We start from the raw sequence: 18,775 nt of genomic DNA on the forward strand, positions 1-18,775 counted from the left end.
ATGCAGGTTTAAATGGGTAACAGAAACTAGTGACTCGCCATTGATTTACTGAGTACATAGTGAAACAGAATGGTTGTCCTTTCATCAGAGGTAGAACAGGAAGCAGCAAACATTAGATTGAAAGGTTTCAGAGTAGCAGCCGTGTTAGTCTGTATCCGCAAAAAGAACAGGAGTATTTGTGGCACCTTAGAGACTAACAAATTTATTAGAGCATAAGCTTTCGTGGACTACAGCCCACCCACTCTATATGCATCCGAAGAAGTGGGCTGTAGTCCACAAAAGTTTATGCTCTAATAAATTTGTTAGTCTCTAAGGTGCCACAAGTACTCCTGTTCTTTTTATTAGATTGAAAGTAAATGAAGAGAAAATAAAGATGTTTGAAGGTAGGAAACTGATGCCAAGGTATATGTGGACAGAAAAGAAATATAACAGACAGTTCTGTTGTCTAGGAAGAGTGATGACATTTGAAGGAGACTGCGATAAAGATATTCATACTAGATTAGGAAAAGCAAACACCACTTTTGGAAGGATGAACAACATCTGATCAATTAGAGATCTCCACACCAAACGAAAGGTCAGATTGTACAGAGCACACCACTGTACAGAGCAGAGAGTTGGCCGATGGTAGTGGCTAACAAAAAGAGTGTATGTGAGAGTAATGCACCTGATCGAGCAGTACATGTTAGAAAATATCAAAGAAAGAACGCTCAGATGGTTGGGACCTGTACACTGAATGGAAGATGGGAGACATGCTAAGAAAGCATTGAACTGGATATCTGAAGGAGGAAAGAGAAAGTGAGACAAGCCAAGGAAGAAGTAGTAGAAGACAGTGACAGATGATATTGAATGAGCTGGCATCACCTGGTGATCTCAAAAGCACCCCAACCTGTTGCTCACTAATTGGTCTTTGGTGTACGTTAACATACGTGTGCTTGATCCTTTTACTTTTGGAAGACTTCAGTTATAAGAGCAGAAAAATACAAGTAAAATAATATTGCATTGCACAATATTAATGTATTTAAGTGAATGATAAATAGGTTAGACAGCTATATTTAATACTATGATTAATACACTTATTGGATATCACACATTGGTGAAATCACTCATAGTAAAATAAGTTTTCCATTAGATTTAGTATTTTATTTGGCTTATTTTGAACATGCATTCAGATTTTTGACATATTTAAGACATACTTTTTAGGTGTTATTTTTAGCAATTATCTAGAAAGCACTGGAGTACAGGAGTACATGTTCCTGATTACTGGATTTTCATTGAGCGGAAGAAATATTTTTTTGTATATCTGATGTAAACCAACACATGCCTGGGCATTCTTTTAATGTTGTCCATTTTATTCATCCTTATTAAGCCTAGGTATTGTAGCACATATCAAATGGAACATCACCCTCCTTTTGGTGACAGACAGATTCATGGTTGCCATAATGCTTATGCAAACCAGTATTCACTAAGGGTGCTATCCAATAAAAAGTTACCTTTTGGGGCCACCATACCATAAGCTTCTGATAACTTATCCAGTTATACACCCACAGAGACTGTACCTTACTTGAGGAGGAGCTTCCATCTCCGAAGAGGCTTTCTAATGCATTTTTCAGGATTAAGCAACCATTCAAATCTATCCTCTTCCTGGGATGGGAAAAGACATGGAAGAATTGCAGACACTGCCTAGCCCTGGGGTCTTAAGAGTCATGTTGGGGGATGCATCAAACATGTTTGCTGTGCCTGCTGACATCCTAATGTAGGCAAGTGGGTTCTCCATAGAGTGCTTAGGAATAAGTGGACCATATTCTAGATTGCTTCATGCAGAAGATGGAATTTATGAAGCTCCTTGTTGCAGAATGGTTTTATTTGCTTGCCTTTATGCAGAGGACCAATGTGTTCTCTGACTCAGTAGAGATGTGTATTCATATATGTTTTTGTTTATTCAGTGCATAGGTTATTATGATTATTTATATAGCCTAATAGGTGTGGGGTGGTGCTCTTTTATGGAGGGTTTGATTGTGACTCCATAGTTAAGGTTGACTTCTCAAAGAGGCTGAAATTAGGGCATGCATTCCTGGGAGGGAAGGTGGTTTCCTACATGTTGATCTTTCTGTTGTAAATTCTACAAAAAGTTTATTATGTCTTTTGAGTTTTCTATGTAGTTTTTGTTTAGCTTTGTGTAATAGATCATTAACCGGAAGTGTTTGCAGTGGGTTTCTATCTGTAATCTGTGAGACTTTCTAGTTTTTTGTTGTAGATGTGCATCATTAAAACAATATGTATCTACACAAAATTGATCTTGAGTAGATATTGCAAAATGGGTAGTAAGAAAGAGAGAATGCAAATGGAGTGGAAGACTGCCTGAGATAGCAGGGAAGATTTGGGAAGACACTGGATAGCGATGAGTGAGAGGGATGGCAGCTCACTCACCATAGGGTTAAGTAGAGTCATTTCCCAAAAGCCAAATGGAGAGGCTCAAATTTTTGCATTTATGGTTGAATTTAGAATGTCAAATGATAACTCACAAATTGGGTGTAGGCAGTTTCCCCTTAATGGCTCAAAAATTAGCAGGCAGATGAATTTTTCCCCGCTAAAATCTCATTATATTTAAGCCCGTTTCATGATTTGGGGGAACCAATTCCTGACTTTTGAATACATGTATCTGGCAATACTGCTTCTATGTCCCTCAATACAATTATCACTTCTCTTTAGTCCTAGCCTTCCTTCTTGTCCTAGCTGTTAAAAGGTGTAAGGATAGGGACAATCTGGTGGGCAGAGAGCCCTTAAAAAGTAGCACTCCCAGTTCCATTACAAAGCCAGCACCTCTGTCTGACAAACTCCCCATGGTTCATCACGGGGAATTCCTCTGTGCTGCCCAAGGATCCCATCTTTTGGCTGGGGGGATCATTGGTGTGAAGAGAGAAATCGGGATCGTGTAGATTTGCATGGGGATGTGACATCCACTGTTAAACTCTTTTTCTAAAATATGGAAGTTCACCAGCATTGTTAAGGTTGCTTCACAGGAAATGAAAAGTCAAGTTTCCTATATGCTTTCTAATCTTCCACTCATTCATACACCTTACCACTTCCACAATTACTGTACATCACAAACTACGTTAATTTTGTCCCGCTAGTAATGCCAGCCTTCCAGCACCTCCTTACCAGACTAAACCCTCGCAACACACCAAACTATTGCACTAAATCTGCACAACTAATAACATTTGGGGGGAAAGGGGATATTCTGATGAAGGATGTGTGCCAGAGAGAAGGCTGAAAGATAGTCTGATGTGTTTGGAATGGGTAGTCTGGTAAAGGAAGCATTGAAATGCTCACATCCCTAGAGGAGCAGAGTTAAAGTTATGAACTGTGGTGTACATTAGTTGTGATAGTGGTAAGATAAAATTATAAACTTTATTTTTTAATAATGTACTGTGTTCCAAAGCTATTAATTTAGGTGGTCTTAACATGATCACTACTAGCAGGCTTAGTGAAGTGATACTAGTAACTGTTACTGATTTGGTTGTGTGTTCCGTCCTCCGTCTTTTCATTACCTTCTTTTATTACTCCATTCCTTCAATTTAAGGACAACCACTTATGGAGAAATCTTTTTCTTGTACTTTGGATTTAGAAATTAATTTTTTCATGGTGCTCCTGATCATATTATTATGACAGCTGAACTAATATTTTGACACAGAATTTTGTTTTTATGTGTGGGTGTGTGGGTGTGTGTGTGTGTGTAAAATGTTTTTTTACACAAGAGTATACCACAGTGGGGCTGTCATGTTTTGTTTTTCATCAGAGACCTAGGAATTGCTGTATCCAACCAAACCAGTGATCTGTCTGTCCAGTATCCTGCCTTTGACAATGGCTTCAGATACTAGTCCAAAAATCCCGCCCCCAAAAAATCATCACGTGGGCAATTACTGAATAATTTGCCCATAAGGGCTATTTCTTTGAAACTATATTAGCCAGAAGTTGTCGTGCTCTGAAGCATGAGATTCCACACAACTTCCAAACTCTAGTTTTTAAAAATTCTTTCTGATGTAATTCTCAATGTTCTCATTATCCATGTAGATGTCCAATCCTTTTTATTGTTGAATTGCATCAGATGTACAAGAAATATATAAATGCCTTTAATGTTTCTTTTTAGGAGAAATCATTCCTATGTTTATATTTATAGAAAATTATATACCATTTTGTCACACTTAGAAAAAAAATCTGATATTAATATATTTTAAAGAAGGCTAAAGGTGTGTCTATATTTTGCCTTCAAATCTCAATATTAAACCTGCTTCTATATGCTAATATAAAAGGAAGGAAAATTTGAAATTTTATTGGAAAGAAACTTTCCTTAGTGCTGATCAGAAAGAGTTATAAAGGTATTATTTCAAAGCATTGGCAATTCCTAGTGGGAGAAAATTAAGCTTGTTTGTGATTATAAATTCCAAAAAAAGATCAACTAAAAACAAAATAGTCATTTTTTTAATGTGACTGAATTTGTTTCAGCTGGAGTGACAGCGGAAGCCATTCAAACTGGTAGCGCAAGTCCAGATTCATCAGGGTCAGAAGTCAAAGTTCAGGAAGAAGAGCATGATCTTGTTGATGATGACATCACAGCAGGTGAGCATGAATATATTTAATGATACCACTACATTCCTATTGTTGTCCCATTCCTTTTAAATCCTTTAGGCTAGTGTCTGCTTGGAGGGAACATGAATTTGAGCAAAACTCTTTAAGAACCCTTTCCCAAGAAAGTATAATTTGAATGTGTATTTTTAGTATGTTGTATATTTGTGAATTGGATCTAGTGATCTTTTATATTTAACATAGAATCTGAAATTATGAATTAGGATAAAATTTACTGTCAAGCAACAATTATCCTGAAGTACAAAGTACTTGGTTACAAGTATTGCTAAAAAGAAAATGTTTGTGTTGCATGAGGAAGATCATTGCATAAGACAAACTTTAATATTACAGGCTGAAAATTTGCATACTTTGCTTCCAGGGATGGGGTACATGTTGATTATGCCCTGACAATGTTAACTTCAACTTTGAGTGATGGTCCCTATGTATATTCCACATGAGTACTCATACATGCCATGCACCCCAGTTTGGAAATTCTTCAAAGCAGTGTCCATTGACACACACATATGCAGTAGCTTCCCTCGTACTCCCAACCGAGTGTTGGTCGATGCCTCCCCAGTTCCTTCTTACTGCCGCATGTCCTAAGTTGGAATCATGTCCTCCTTCACTCTGTGCATAACCTGTATAAAGTAAGATGTTTGTACATAGTTTTATATCTTAGCTTATTAGTTATTGTATAGTATTGTTCCCCCCACCTCCCACCTAGTCCCAGTAGGAGGAAATGCTCTCTGGTCCTGGAAGATGGTTGAGAAGCTATGCTTACCATCCCTCCAGATATGACCCTCCCCCCCGGGGATAGTTGGTACCGATTTCCCTTGGGGGCCACCACGACTAATGGATCCCTCTATATTGGGGCCCTTGGGATCTCTGTGGCAGGTGCCCAAACCCCAGTCAGGAGTTGTACCACTCCTCCCCCTCTCGTCAGATGATTCCATCCGTGTATAAGCAGGAAGAGCTGGAACAAATTCCATTTGTACCAACAGTTCCGATGGGTGCCTTTTCATAATTTCCAGATGACGACATCGCTCCTGCATCAGATGGCCACCATCAATATCAGGAACTGTTGTAAGGAATCTCTTAACAATTTGCAGATCCCATTAGAAGAGGTCCAGGACCCTTAACACCATCTCTTGGACAATTTGCAACCACAGGGACCGACCAGGGTGGCCCTTCCAATTAACATGTCTATATTAGTACTGACCTTAGCAGTTTGGCACACACCAATATCTTGTGACTGTATACCTGCCCCCCCCCCCAATATTATTTTATTCCTACCAAAGGAGGTGACTTTTTTCCCATCCTGCCCCAATTTGTTGGCAATACAGGCAGCTATGGAAAGAGCTTGGTCGCACTATCAGAAATCATCCCAACAGATAAGGGCTCAAAGAGACTGGATCTCTTGGATAGGAAGGTCTTCTCTTCTGCTGGTCTTCAATTTTGTATAGCTAATTATTAAGTTTTATTAGCAAAATATGAGGTTAGTGGCACAGTTGGTTCTCCAGGCTGCAATAGGTGCTGCAGATAGTGTCCAGAAGTTTGGCCACAGAACTGATCACATGAAGGGACTCGTGACTGTAGTCATCAGGCTTTCCTAGAGAGATCCAAAACACCTCCAAGACCTCTTCTTCAATGAATCCAACTTTCTAATGAAAAGATGGATGAATTCCTGCACTCTCTAAAAGACTCAAGATCCGTTCTGAAATCCCTGGGGATTTACACTCCAGTCCCCCCAGAGGCAACACTAGAGACAGCCCTTTAGACCACGACCACCCCTGTGGCATGCTCCATATGTCCACCTGAGCCTCTGCATAAATGACAGAGAATTCAGGGGTCCCGTTTCATGGCTCCCTGTACTGCCACAGCCTCCACTTACTCCCAACCACAGGCCAACAGTCATTTTTGACATGCAGGTCGAGACCTGCATACCACCCTCAATGGCACCTACTTCTTCTCCTGTCATCTTTGGAGGCCATCTTACTTTCTTTACCCACAGCTGGAACAAGATCACCACAGATAGTTGGGTCCTGCAGATTATCCATCAGTGATACTCCATAGAGTTTCTTTTCTTCTCTCCTCACAAACCATCTTCCTGATCCCTCTTCGGGGAGGGATCTCACCAGTTGATCAACAGGAAACGGAATACCTTTTACGCTGGGGGACAATAGAATGTGTCCCACCTCAGTATCAAGGCACAGGGTTCTACGCTCCATATTTTCTAATCTCCAAAAAAGACAGAGGGTGGAGACCCATCCTGGACGTTCGGCAATTCAACACCTTTATTTGAAAGCTGAAATTCAGGATGATTGCACTGGCATCTATAATCCCCTCCCTTCAGGAGGGAATGTGGTTTGCAGCTCTTGACAGGAAGAATGTATATGTCCATATAGATGTTGACCCGTCTCACAGGAAGTTTCTGTGCTTCATTGGCCAAGAGCACTACCAGTTTCATGTCCTTACCTGAGGGCTCGCTACAGCCCCCAGGGTATTCACTAAAGTTTTCACTGTGGTAACAGCCCAGATGCAATGCCAGGGTTATACAGTATTTCCATACCTGGATGACTGGCTCCTAGTGGGCTGATCTCATCAGGAAGTCATGTCAGCAATGGGACCTCTTCAGCACCTTCTTTCTACTTTAGGTGTTAGTACATTTTGTTACCTCCCAAGGACAATAACTTTTATGGAAGCATGGCTGTACTCAGTCTCTGCAAGAGCATTTCTTTCCATTGATAGGTTTTATACCATTAGCAAGCTGATCTTTTGCATCACCCCCAAACTATGGTGCGCTGGTGTCTTTCTCTGTTAGACTACATGGCTGCATGCACCTACATGATGCCGTTCACCAGATTCCACTTGCAGTGCCTGCAAGCTTGGCTCCATTCGACCTGCCAACCACACAGGGATCGCATTGACTCCAAGGTCACAGTTCCCACCAGAGTTATGACCTCCCTTGCTTGGTGGTCTAACCCAAACAAATTCATGGTGGAACTCCCTTCAACCCTCCCATACCAAGCAAGGGCCACCATCCTGACTGATGCCTCCCTTACAGGGTGGGGTGTTCACCTGGACTACCACAATGCTCAGGGCACCTGGACCCTGTGTGCATTCATACAATGTACAGTCAATCTATGGAACTCCTTGCCAGAGGATGTTTTGAAGGCCAAGACTATAACAGGGTTCAAAAAAGAACTAGATATGTTCATGGAGGATAGGTCCATCAATGGCTATTAGCCAGGATGGGCAGGGATGGTATTCCTAGTCTCTGTTTGCCAGAAGCTGCGAATGGGCCACAGGGGATGGATCACTTGATGATTACCTGTTCTGTTAATTCCCTCTGGGGCACCTGGCATTGGCCACTGTGGGAAGACAGGATACTGGGCTAGATGAACCTTTGGTCTGACCCAGTATGGCCGTTCTTATATTTTTAAAAGAGGCCGGGCTACACATAAACTTACTGGAAGTGAGAGCAGTCCACCTTGCGTGCAAGGCCTTCCTTTCCCTCATATGCTTACTCCATGTAAAAATAGCATCAGACAATATCACCACAGTGGTCTATATAAACAAACAGGGAGGAGAAAGATCTCATCCCCTCTACCTGGAAACAGTTAGACTTTGGAGGTGATGTATCAGAAACCACATTACGATTCAAGCTGCATACCTCCCGGGTATTTACAACTTCCTATCAGAGAGGTTAAGCAGAAGCTTTTCTGACCACAAATGGGAGCTCCACCACACAGTTCTAACCAACATATTAGCACAATGGGGTATTCCACTAAGGGACCTCTTTGCACCTCAGACGAACAGAAAGCTTTCCATGTATTACTCCAGGAGAGCCACGGGCTGCAGTTCCCACGGTCATGCTCTCCTGCTGTACTGGACAAATAATGTCAGATATACCTTTTGTCCCAACTACCACAGATTGAACAGAAGCTCCATGGCGACATAGCCACCATCCTCCTCTTAGCACCCTACTGGTCCAGGCAGTTCTGGTTCACAGAATTCCTAAAGATGTCCACACACCTATCTATCAGGATCTGCCTATTTTAGGACCTCCTAATCCAGAATGGGGGAAAAATCAAGCACCCCAACCAAGGCTCACCCCACCTCACAGCCTGGTATTTCGATGGACGTTGGAAATAGAATGCTAATGTTCCACCCCGTTCTGGAAATCCTTAACCAAAGTGAAAAAGATTCTACTAGATCCCGCTACTTGGCTAAATGGCATCAATTTTTGGCCTGGGCACATCGCCACCAATATTCACTTGATACTGTGGGCATTCTAGTTATCCTAGACTATCTCCTTTCCTCAAATAGTTCAGGTCTGGCCCCTAGTTCACTATAGGGGCACCTAGCAGGGATTAGTGCCTTCCTCTCTCCGGTTGAAGGATGTTGTGTCTTTACATACCTGGCTACTGTACGATTTATGAAGGGCTTGATCAGGACCTTCCCACCAATCATTAAACCTACACCTCAATGGGACTTTTACCTTGTTCTGTAAACACTCACAGGTCTGCTCTTTGAAACTATCACAATATGTGCCATGACCCACTATCACAATGTGGCAACATGACCCATGAAGGTGGTGTTTTTAGCAGCCATCACTTTGGCCAGAAGGGTCAATAAGCAAGAAGCCATGATGGCAGACCCTCCTCATACAGTATTTCACAAAGAGAAGATCTCCCTTAGATTACTTCCAAAATTCCTTCCCATGATTTTTTCTGAGTTCTACATCATTACACTTACCTGTATTTTTCCTGAAACCCCATGCTTCTTCCAAAGACAGGAGACTTCACTCTCATCGTCAGGCACGCCCTGGCATTCTACCTGCAAAGAAAACCCATTAGAAAATTTGAGACTCTTTGTTGTCATAGCAGAAAGATTGTATGGACAGCCCATATCCTCACAGAGGATTTCTAAGTGCGCTTCAGGATGCATCGTAGAATGCTACAAAAGAACAAACAGAACCCTCCTCCTGGGGTATTATAGCTCACTCCATGTGGTCTCAGGTGGCCTTCACAGCATCCTTATCAGATGTTCCATTACAGGAGATTTGCAGAGCGACAACTTGGAGCTTCGTCAACCTATTCACCACACACTACAGTCTAACTCAAGCTGAAACTGCAAATGTAGCTGTAGGAATGGCAGTACTACAAGCATTTCTGCTACCATCTTCCTCACACCCTCCCTTCCATCTGAATACTGCTTGCCAGTCGCCCACATGTGCCATACACATAGGGACCATCACTTGAAGAAGAAATGAAGGTTATTTACTGTAACTGGAGGTGTGGTCTCTATCTGTATTCCACTGCCCGCCCTCCTTCCCTTCCACTTCAGATCCTGTTGGATCGTGGTAAGAAAAGGAACTGGAGAAGCGTTGACCCTCTTATAGCCTCAGTCGGGAGCATGAGGGAAGCTTCTGTGCATATATGATTCAGTGGACACTGGTTTGAAAAATTTCCAGACTCAGGCAAATGGCATGCATGCCTACACGCGTGCCATACAGAGAGAGATCACACTTCACAAAGAACCTCCAGTTACTGTAAGTAATCTCCATTTCTGATCTGACTGCTAAATTATGAAGCAAAAAAATGCCCTCTATTATTAATATATGAAATCACCGATTGTAAAATTGCAACTTGTGGACATAGTCAGCCTCTGTTGTTGTAATAATCCAGTATCTTGGTTCTTCCCATCTCCATCTAACAACCTCTTTCAACTGAAAGTATTTCAAACCTTTCCACTGGGAAAAGAAGCTAAGGGACCCTAATGATCTCCCTAGACAACTGTAAAACTGTCATTTTGTGTGGGGTTGATCCACATGTGGCAAACATATAGTTAATTAACATGGGATCTTCTGTTTTGTCCCCATTTATCTCCTATTATGTTAGAATATAAACATGTTGAGAGAATGAATTTATTCTTGTTAATAGGCTCTCTGACGAGAGAAGTTCTCCAATGTAGTCAGGTCCATATGAAGAAGTGTGGGTTGAAAAGTAACTAGTAGTTATTTCAGAAGCCTTTGAGGAACTGAAATCATTTTTAATGATTCGCAAGCAGAGAAATAGTACTATAATAGTTGCAGATGGAAACAAAATAGCCATGTCTTCTGTAATTATATTTGCTAGAAAATTCCTATTACTGAGCAAATTTTACCCTGTTCAGTTATTTTGCGTTATACATGTTCTCAGCTAGTGTCTTAAATCTGGCAAGATCTGGTATGTTCAGCTTACTGCCCGTGAGATGAAATGGCTTATTTCTTAGCAATTATGGTTAATTAAAGAATTGTCTTGTGTTGATCTTTCACTATTTGACTTATATATGATATTGAGGGTTTTGAACAAATAAGCACTGTTTAAATCCGTGCACAGCAGGTTGAACTACAGTATGTTAAAGATATACAGTACCATCATAACTTGTCACCACTGGTAGATTTTATTGTAGGCAAAGTTGATGAAGTCTAAAGAGTTCTGGTGTATTTAGTTCAAAATATATTATGTCTGGCCATAAAAATAAGCAAAATATACAGTATTGCTCTCTTGAATTGAATCTTTCCTTTCGTGCCACCTTACGTGCAGTGTATTAAGAAGGAAGAATATTCAATATCCTCAGAATTTAAATAGCTAAAAGATTTTCTTAACACACCATCAAAGCAACTAGGATACCACAGTTTATAGATTGTGTAAGTTACCTTTAGTTTGTGTGACTTGATTGAGCTGTGTATGGATTTTGTGAGGGTTTAAAAGAAAACTATATTTATTTCTATTGACTAGAAGCCTATGTAAATTACATTATGAAAAATCTGATCGGCATGCTGACAGAAACCTGTATCAAGAAGAGTACATTTATTTTGGGAGCATCGAATGGTTGGAGCATTTGTTCTATAGGGCTTTATGGGCAATGTAGCTAGTAGATTTCTTGATTATCTGTCTGATTTTCACAATAACTAAAAGGAATACGCTTATTCATTTTTTTTCTTCCTTTATAAAGGAAATCGTTACTGCATAATTATTTTTGCCAATTTGTATGCATTATAAGTTGTAAATGTAATATATGTAATATGCAGAATGTATTTCTAGCATTGTTTAATAGCAGTATAATTATTCTTATAAAAGCCAATCATCAATGAAAAATGCTGTTATGCTTAAGGCATATCTAAATGTAATTAAATCCACATTTAATAGAAAGTTTACTATTATGAAAATGAAAACAAATTAATGAAAGTTAGGAGTACTAGACTGTAGATTCACAAGGAAATAAAGACCTCTTTCTTCAATCAGTATTCCCTTTGCCTATCTACTGTTTTCCTACTCCTTGACTCTCCCATCCTTAGAGTTTCCCTTCTTCCTTCCCTGAAACTGTTACTGTAGTGTCAGATAGCACTATTGTGAGCATTGAATGTTGCAGCTGATAAAAGGTTTTGAAGGGAAAGGGAAGCAAGCTTATGAGGAAAGGGAAGAGACAGAAGATTGGACCGTCTCATATCGGAGAAATTCTAAGACGTGAGCGTGCTTTTGCTTTGTGTTACGCTCAGCATTTTCAGGCCAGGAGACCCTCGTATGTGATTGAAGTCCGTCTGCAATGATGGGCCTTGGTCAAAAGTAGTAAGGGTTCCTGGTTAGTTCACTACTGGTACAATTTTATGATTTGTGTTAGGTAATTAGAATACTTGTGGCATAATTTTATAATTTATAGTTGAAAAAAATGGGACCAAAAAAATCTCTCATTTACATATTGAAAGTGATTGACTTACAAAGGTAGAAAGACAAAGCTAAAAGCTGTATAAATTAAGTTTATGATCACTTGAATATATTTTTTTTCCCCAAAAGAATAGTTCTAACTGGGGAATGGGAGTAAGAAAAAATAAAATTGAGCCTTGAATGAAACCATTTAAACCTCACCTTGTCATCTTAAAAATATGATGCAGCTTCTTTTTCTGCCTGTCTTTTTAAAGCTAATATCTATTGATCAGCTGCACAAAGTAATGCTAGTATGCAGTGGTCAGTCAACAGGAATTTCTTCAGTCCAACTTGACATTCACCAAACACTTTCATTTATCTAATTTTTTTAAAAGGATCACTTTCACATCAATCCTTTTAGAGATTAGGACATTCTAGTTTAGGCAGTTTAAAAAAATTGCTGAAGCCTATTTCAGAAAAAATACTTTTACTAATATACTAGACTGTGTGTTAAGCATTTTAAAAAAATCACTTACAGTAGTCCTCAGGGAAATTGGATCTGTTTATAAATATACTGAACTTAAATGTTTTTAAGTAATATTCTTTCAAAACAGTAGTATTATGTACATTATCTTTCATGGCTGGAATGATTGCTCTATTGCAGTTATCCAGTAAAATGTTTCAATTTTGCATGGATTGAACATACATTTTAGATCAAATCATAAGCATTGTGATTTTGCAATTTATAACCATTCCTACTTGGGCAAAAAAACCACTGGCTTCAGTGGTCAAGACTTCAGGATTCAGAATAGAAGTCAGATGACTTTGAAAACCCTATATTCTAAATATATTGTAGATTTCAAGATGTGGGGACTTGAAAAAAAAATGTATTAACCTGATCACTTAACCCTTCCCCCTTCCCCACACCGTATATCCTAATTATGCAAAACAGAATGAGTTTATCTAGAATGTCAGAAAGCTTGAAGAGAAGACACTAATACAGATAAATGAGATAACCAGCTGTAATAGTTTTAGCTTTTTTGTGAAAGAGACAAGAGCTTTGTTTATAAATCAAATATCTATTTGTCAAAATATATTTGCCTCTAACCATAACATTGTCAATATAATGCACTGTTTCTTCCATTTAATGTAACACTTTTTAAAATGTTAGTGTATATTTTTCCCTGAGTGCTAAAAGAGAAACAAAATAATTTTAACATCAATTAGATCTCTTTTTCATTTAGAAATGTACATATACACTTTTAAGGAGTACTACTGCTGAATTTTGAGGGTCTGTACTGCAGTGTCTGTATAAATGGTTTTAATCCACCACTTGTTCAATATAGCAAGGACATAGATGACCGTATAACAGGGGTAAAGGATCAAATGTCACTGACATTGTCAAAAACAGACAACATGATACTACATCAGTACCTCTGTTGACAGATTCAGCTGCTTACAAAGAAAGCAATATAGAGATATGTGGAATGTAAAGATAACTGTCTTAAACATCCATAGAATTTACTGTAGTGGAAATTGTCTTGAAAAGAAATTCTCAAGAAGTAAAACTGCAATAAGAATTAAGAACCTCTATGATATACATGTTTCAGAGTAGCAGCCGTGTTAGTCTGTATCCGCAAAAAGAACAGGAGTACTTGTGGCACCTTAGAGACTAACAAATTTATTAGAGCATAAGCTTTCGTGGACCTAATAAATTTGTTAGTCTCTAAGGTGCCACAAGTACTCCTGTTCTTTTTATGATATACATATGTTTCATCAACCAGAAAATGATTAACATGGGTCCTTGTGATCTGTGTCTTCATTAGTCTTTATGCTCTTTAGAATTAGAGCCACCTGCTGCTCTCTCATGTAATTTAATTACTATCAATATATACAGAAGGTAGACTTCATAAATAGGTAGATCTTTCTGGGCTTGAAAAATGTGCTGAGCACTCAATAAATAGCGGATTACATCCACTAGCCAGAGGCTGATGTGAAAGATGGTGGAGGGACTACTCTAAATCTCTAATGGCATCAACCCTTATGGAATCCCACCCTACATCTTTAGTAGATATTAAATGTCTTGATCCCTTTGGTGCCTGGAATTCCCCTCCTCCCCCCCCCCCACTACCCCTCTCTGTTCTTCCTTCGTATACTGTCGTGAGATGTTTGGCTGAGTGTGTGTTCTTTCTGCATGCTGTAATGACTCTGTCCAGATAGCCCATACAGCAGGCTCCGATCGAACAGCTCAATAAATCCACAGACTCAGTTCGTAGCGAAAGAACTTGGTCAGGTTTGTTGTTAACGAAGCATGGTCCTAATGTCCTGGGTCAATGGTTACAGGCACACTAACTCATGTGTGTCCCTTGCAACGGACTAGCTCAGTTATTGGTGGGACTTTCCATTATACCCTAGGCTAGCCAAAGACACTTCCTCTGAGATACCTCTTTATACACCGATACAAAGAAGTTTTGTATTACTCCTGACGTATTTGGGTGCCACCCATTACCTTGTACATGCTGGTTTGATTAAAACATCTCTATCCATTATGCTGTCATCCTGACCTTATCTTTAGGATGGGTCAGTCTGTTCCTGTTATCTTTGGGGAATGTGTTTGGTATCAGGGTGTTCTGGTACCACCCCTCTGGAACGTGTTTTTTTTTTGCATATATATTTTTATGCCTAGCACTACTTAGGAATGTGTGTTTCTTCAATATCAACCCTGTTCTTGCCAGATTCTCTGAGCAGGGCCTGCCTCTTGCTCACAACTTAACTTTGCTGTATGTCAGCCAAGTTTTGACTATTTTACCTCAGGCCTGATACCAGGCCTCAGATACATGGGCTTATGTTTCAGGCCCTCTTCTTACTACACATACTAGTGCCATTTGGCGGGTACAAGAAGGGCTGTCTACGCAATTGTGTCCCCTCATCTAGTCTCTTCGCTGCAGCAGGGAGTAATTGGTAGTGGAAGTCCTTAGCTCCCCTATCCCTCCATCAGCCTCTGTTTTTGGTCTCTCCTTGTGACAGGTACTGCAGGTCCTCCAGGAACTAGATACAGTGGGGGGCAATTTGATGCAGATCCTAGGGCTGTAAACAGCTCCAGTGAAATACAATACCTGGGTGGTTTGGGTATACTAGTTCAGACTGGGTTTCAAGAGACTCAATGACAAAGAAAGGGCTTGGGAAATAAAAGGTGAGTTTGAACTGACAGAGAGGCCTTCATGATGATTCAATAAATAGACATGACCTTTTGTTTAAGGAGAGGTCAAATCCTGTGGAAGGGTTGGAAGGGCTTGAACCTGCCAGGGTTGCCATATATGGGCAACTTCTTTTATATGTTTTCTCTGTATGCTTTTGTTCTTAAATGTGCTCTGCTTTGGAAAAGCTATGTGGTCATTTGTAACTGCTGGTAATAGCTCTTGGAGAGAAAGCAAAGCACAGGGACTGGAGGTAAATCGGACCTGCTTGAGATAATCACAATTCAACTGCAGGCAGCTGCAGACTAAAATCTAGTCTGGAGAGAGAAGGGATATGTGGGTCCTTGCTCACAGAGAGGTGTTGTTAAAGGCCTAAAACCTGAGAAGGCATTCTTTGAGCACACCACAAAGAGGATTAAAGGGGACACTCCCCACTGAATAACTCCTCTGTCTGCCTCTGTTTATGTTCAGAGCTTTCCCAAGCAGCTGTGTAGCTGTAGCTTGACAAACCTATGATTATGATCAGATGCACTGGAGCAGTGTGTCTGCAGACTCAGTAAAATAGCAGTGCATCCGTTCACATTCTGTTCATATGTAGTGGGTTATTTCCTTTTTTTTTTTGCAATCAATAAAGAGCTACAAACATGCACACACTATCTATCTAATATGTATACATATATTTTTAATTCAAGCTTAGATTCTGAAAATGTGATGGACTAGGTCCTCCCACTTTTCAAGAGAAGTTTCCTGCTTAGTAGGGCTAGGTAAATCAGTGGATTTTTCAGCTGTATTAACTCTATTTTACTACTTATATATACTCAACTGATTCACAGTAGCTCTTTTGAACTATTATAAAAGTGTTTTAAAGCATTCTTCAAAGAGCTATAGTCCTGGCAATGAGTACAGATCTAATTTGGAAATCTGCTTTAAAGCTATTCATATTCTGTCCCTTTTCGCTCTAAGCAGTAAATACAGAGGTGTGACAAATATATACAAGCAATCCTAAAATTATTGCTCACGATAGCCATTTGTCCCATCCTTAAACAATTAACCTCCACCCTCCAAAAATGTCCTGCTTTTATCAGTATCTCTATTGCATCTGCAAACTGCCTGCTGGATTTTTGAAGTACAAGGCTACTAGAAGACGCCTAGAAAGGTAAATAATAAATACATGAATGAAGCAATTTTTGAATGGTTACTGTATATTTAAATATTGAAAATAACCATATGCAGTGTATAGCAGTGTAACTGAAGGAAGACTCTTAGTCTGAGACTGAATATTGATTTTTGCACATCACTGCTTTCTGAGGTCCCTACTTACAAAACATTTATATGTCCCTTCTGGTTGAAAGATTAAGGGAATTGGCACCATATTAAAGTGCAAACTAAATCTAGAATGCAAAAATTCACTACTTTTTACATGAACTATAAAATACCTAATTTGTGGATCAGACAATGATTCTTATCTCTTCTATGTGGTATAGATATTATTTTCACTAATAAAATATACATGTTCATCAGACTTTCCACTCGTGAATTTATAAAATGTTTAAATATTATTCCTTTTTATCTTGGGTGTATTATTTTTGATATAAAGTTCTCTCTGATGACATTGCCTTCACAGATTCCAGTGACTGGAGTTTGCATATTGTGCCTCACAGACCCTAAAATTCTTGAACGTGGGTAGCCCTTGGATGGGGCCACATACCACCGTAGAATAGTAGGACTGGAAGAGACCTTGAGAGGTCATCTAGTCCAGTCCCCTGCACTCATGGCAAGACTAAGTATTATCTAGATCATCCCTGACAGGTTTTTCATAGAATATCAGGGTTGGAAGGGACCTCAGGAGGTCATCTAGTTCCACCCCCTGCTCCAAGCAGGACCAATCCCCAGGTTAGACACTTTTGTCTAACCTGATCTTAAAAATCTCCAATGATGGAGATTCAACAATCTCCTGGGCAGTTTATTCTAGTGATTAACCACCCTGACAGTTTTTCCTAATGTCCAGCCTAAACTGCCCTTGCTGCAGTTTAAGGCCCTTGCTTTTTCTCCTATCCTCAGAGGTTAAGGAGAACAAATTTTCTCCCTCCTCCTTGTAACAACCTTTTATGTACTTGAAAACTGTTATCATATCACCTCTCAGTCTTCTTCTCCAGACTAAACACACTCAGTTTTTTCAATCTTCCCTCATCCGTCATGCTTTCTAGTCCTTTAATCATTATTGTTGCACTTCTCTGGACTTTCTCCAATTTGTCCACATCTTTTCTGAAATGTGGTGCCCAGAACTGGACACAATACTCCAGTTGAGGCCCAATCAGCTCAGAGCAGAGCGGAAGAATTACTTCTCATGTCTTTATTACATCACTCCTGCTAGTACATCCCAGAATGATGTTTGTTTTTTTTTGCAACAGTGTTACATTGTTGACTCATATTTAACTTGTAATCCACTATGACCCCCCAGAACCCTTTCTGCAGTACTGCTTCCTAGGCGGTCATTTTCCATTTGGTATGTGTGCAACTGATTGTTCCTTCCTAAGCGGAGTGCTTTGCCTTTGTTCTTATTGAATTTCATCCTGTTTACTTTAAACCATTTCTCCAGTTTATCCAGCTCATTTTGAATTTTAATCCTATCCTCCAAACACTTGCAACCCCTCCCAGTTTGGTATCATCCACAAACTTTGAGTGGACTCTCTCTGCCATCATCTAAATCATTGATGAAGATATTGAACAGAACCACACCCAGAACCGATCCCTGTGGGACCCCGCTCGATATGAGCTTCCAACTTTGACTGTGAACCACTGATGATTACTCTCTGGGAATGATTTTCCAACCTTTTATGCACCCACCTTATTGTAGCTCCATCTTGGTTGTATTTCCCTGGTTTGTTTATGAGACAGTCATGCAAAATAGTATCAAAAGCCTTACTAAAGTCAAGATATACCACATCTACCAGTTTCCCCCATCCACAAGGCTTGTTACCCTGTCAAAGAAAGCTGTTAGGATGATTTGATACGATTTGTTCTTGTGCTGACTGTTACTTATCACTTTATCTTCTAGGTGTTTGCAAAGTGATTGCTTAATTATTTGCTCCATTATCTTTCCAGGTACTGAAGTTATTAAGCTGACTGGTCTGTAATTCCCTGGTTTGTCCTTATTTGCCTTTTTATAGATGGGCACTATATTTGTCCTTTTCCAGTCCTCTGGAATCTCTCCTGGCTTCCATGACTTTTCAAAGATAATCGCTAATGGCTCAGATATCTCCT

General features: G+C 39.8%; 1 protein-coding gene across 4 annotated transcripts in view; it reads left to right on the forward strand.

Annotated features, from left to right (window-relative positions):
* WDR7 (WD repeat domain 7) overlaps positions 1 to 18,775 on the forward strand; it is a 340,638-nt gene that overhangs the window by 138,172 nt on the left and 183,691 nt on the right. For all 4 annotated transcript variants that reach the window (XM_034773718.1, XM_034773717.1, XM_034773719.1 and 1 more), the window contains one exon: positions 4,504 to 4,617. In XM_034773718.1, coding sequence (XP_034629609.1) covers positions 4,504 to 4,617 — 114 coding nt within the window. The remainder of the gene's footprint in view (positions 1 to 4,503; positions 4,618 to 18,775) is intronic.

Source organism: Trachemys scripta, chromosome 6 (genome assembly GCF_013100865.1).
Source record: "Trachemys scripta elegans isolate TJP31775 chromosome 6, CAS_Tse_1.0, whole genome shotgun sequence".
In the NCBI taxonomy this organism is placed as follows: domain Eukaryota; kingdom Metazoa; phylum Chordata; order Testudines; family Emydidae; genus Trachemys; species Trachemys scripta.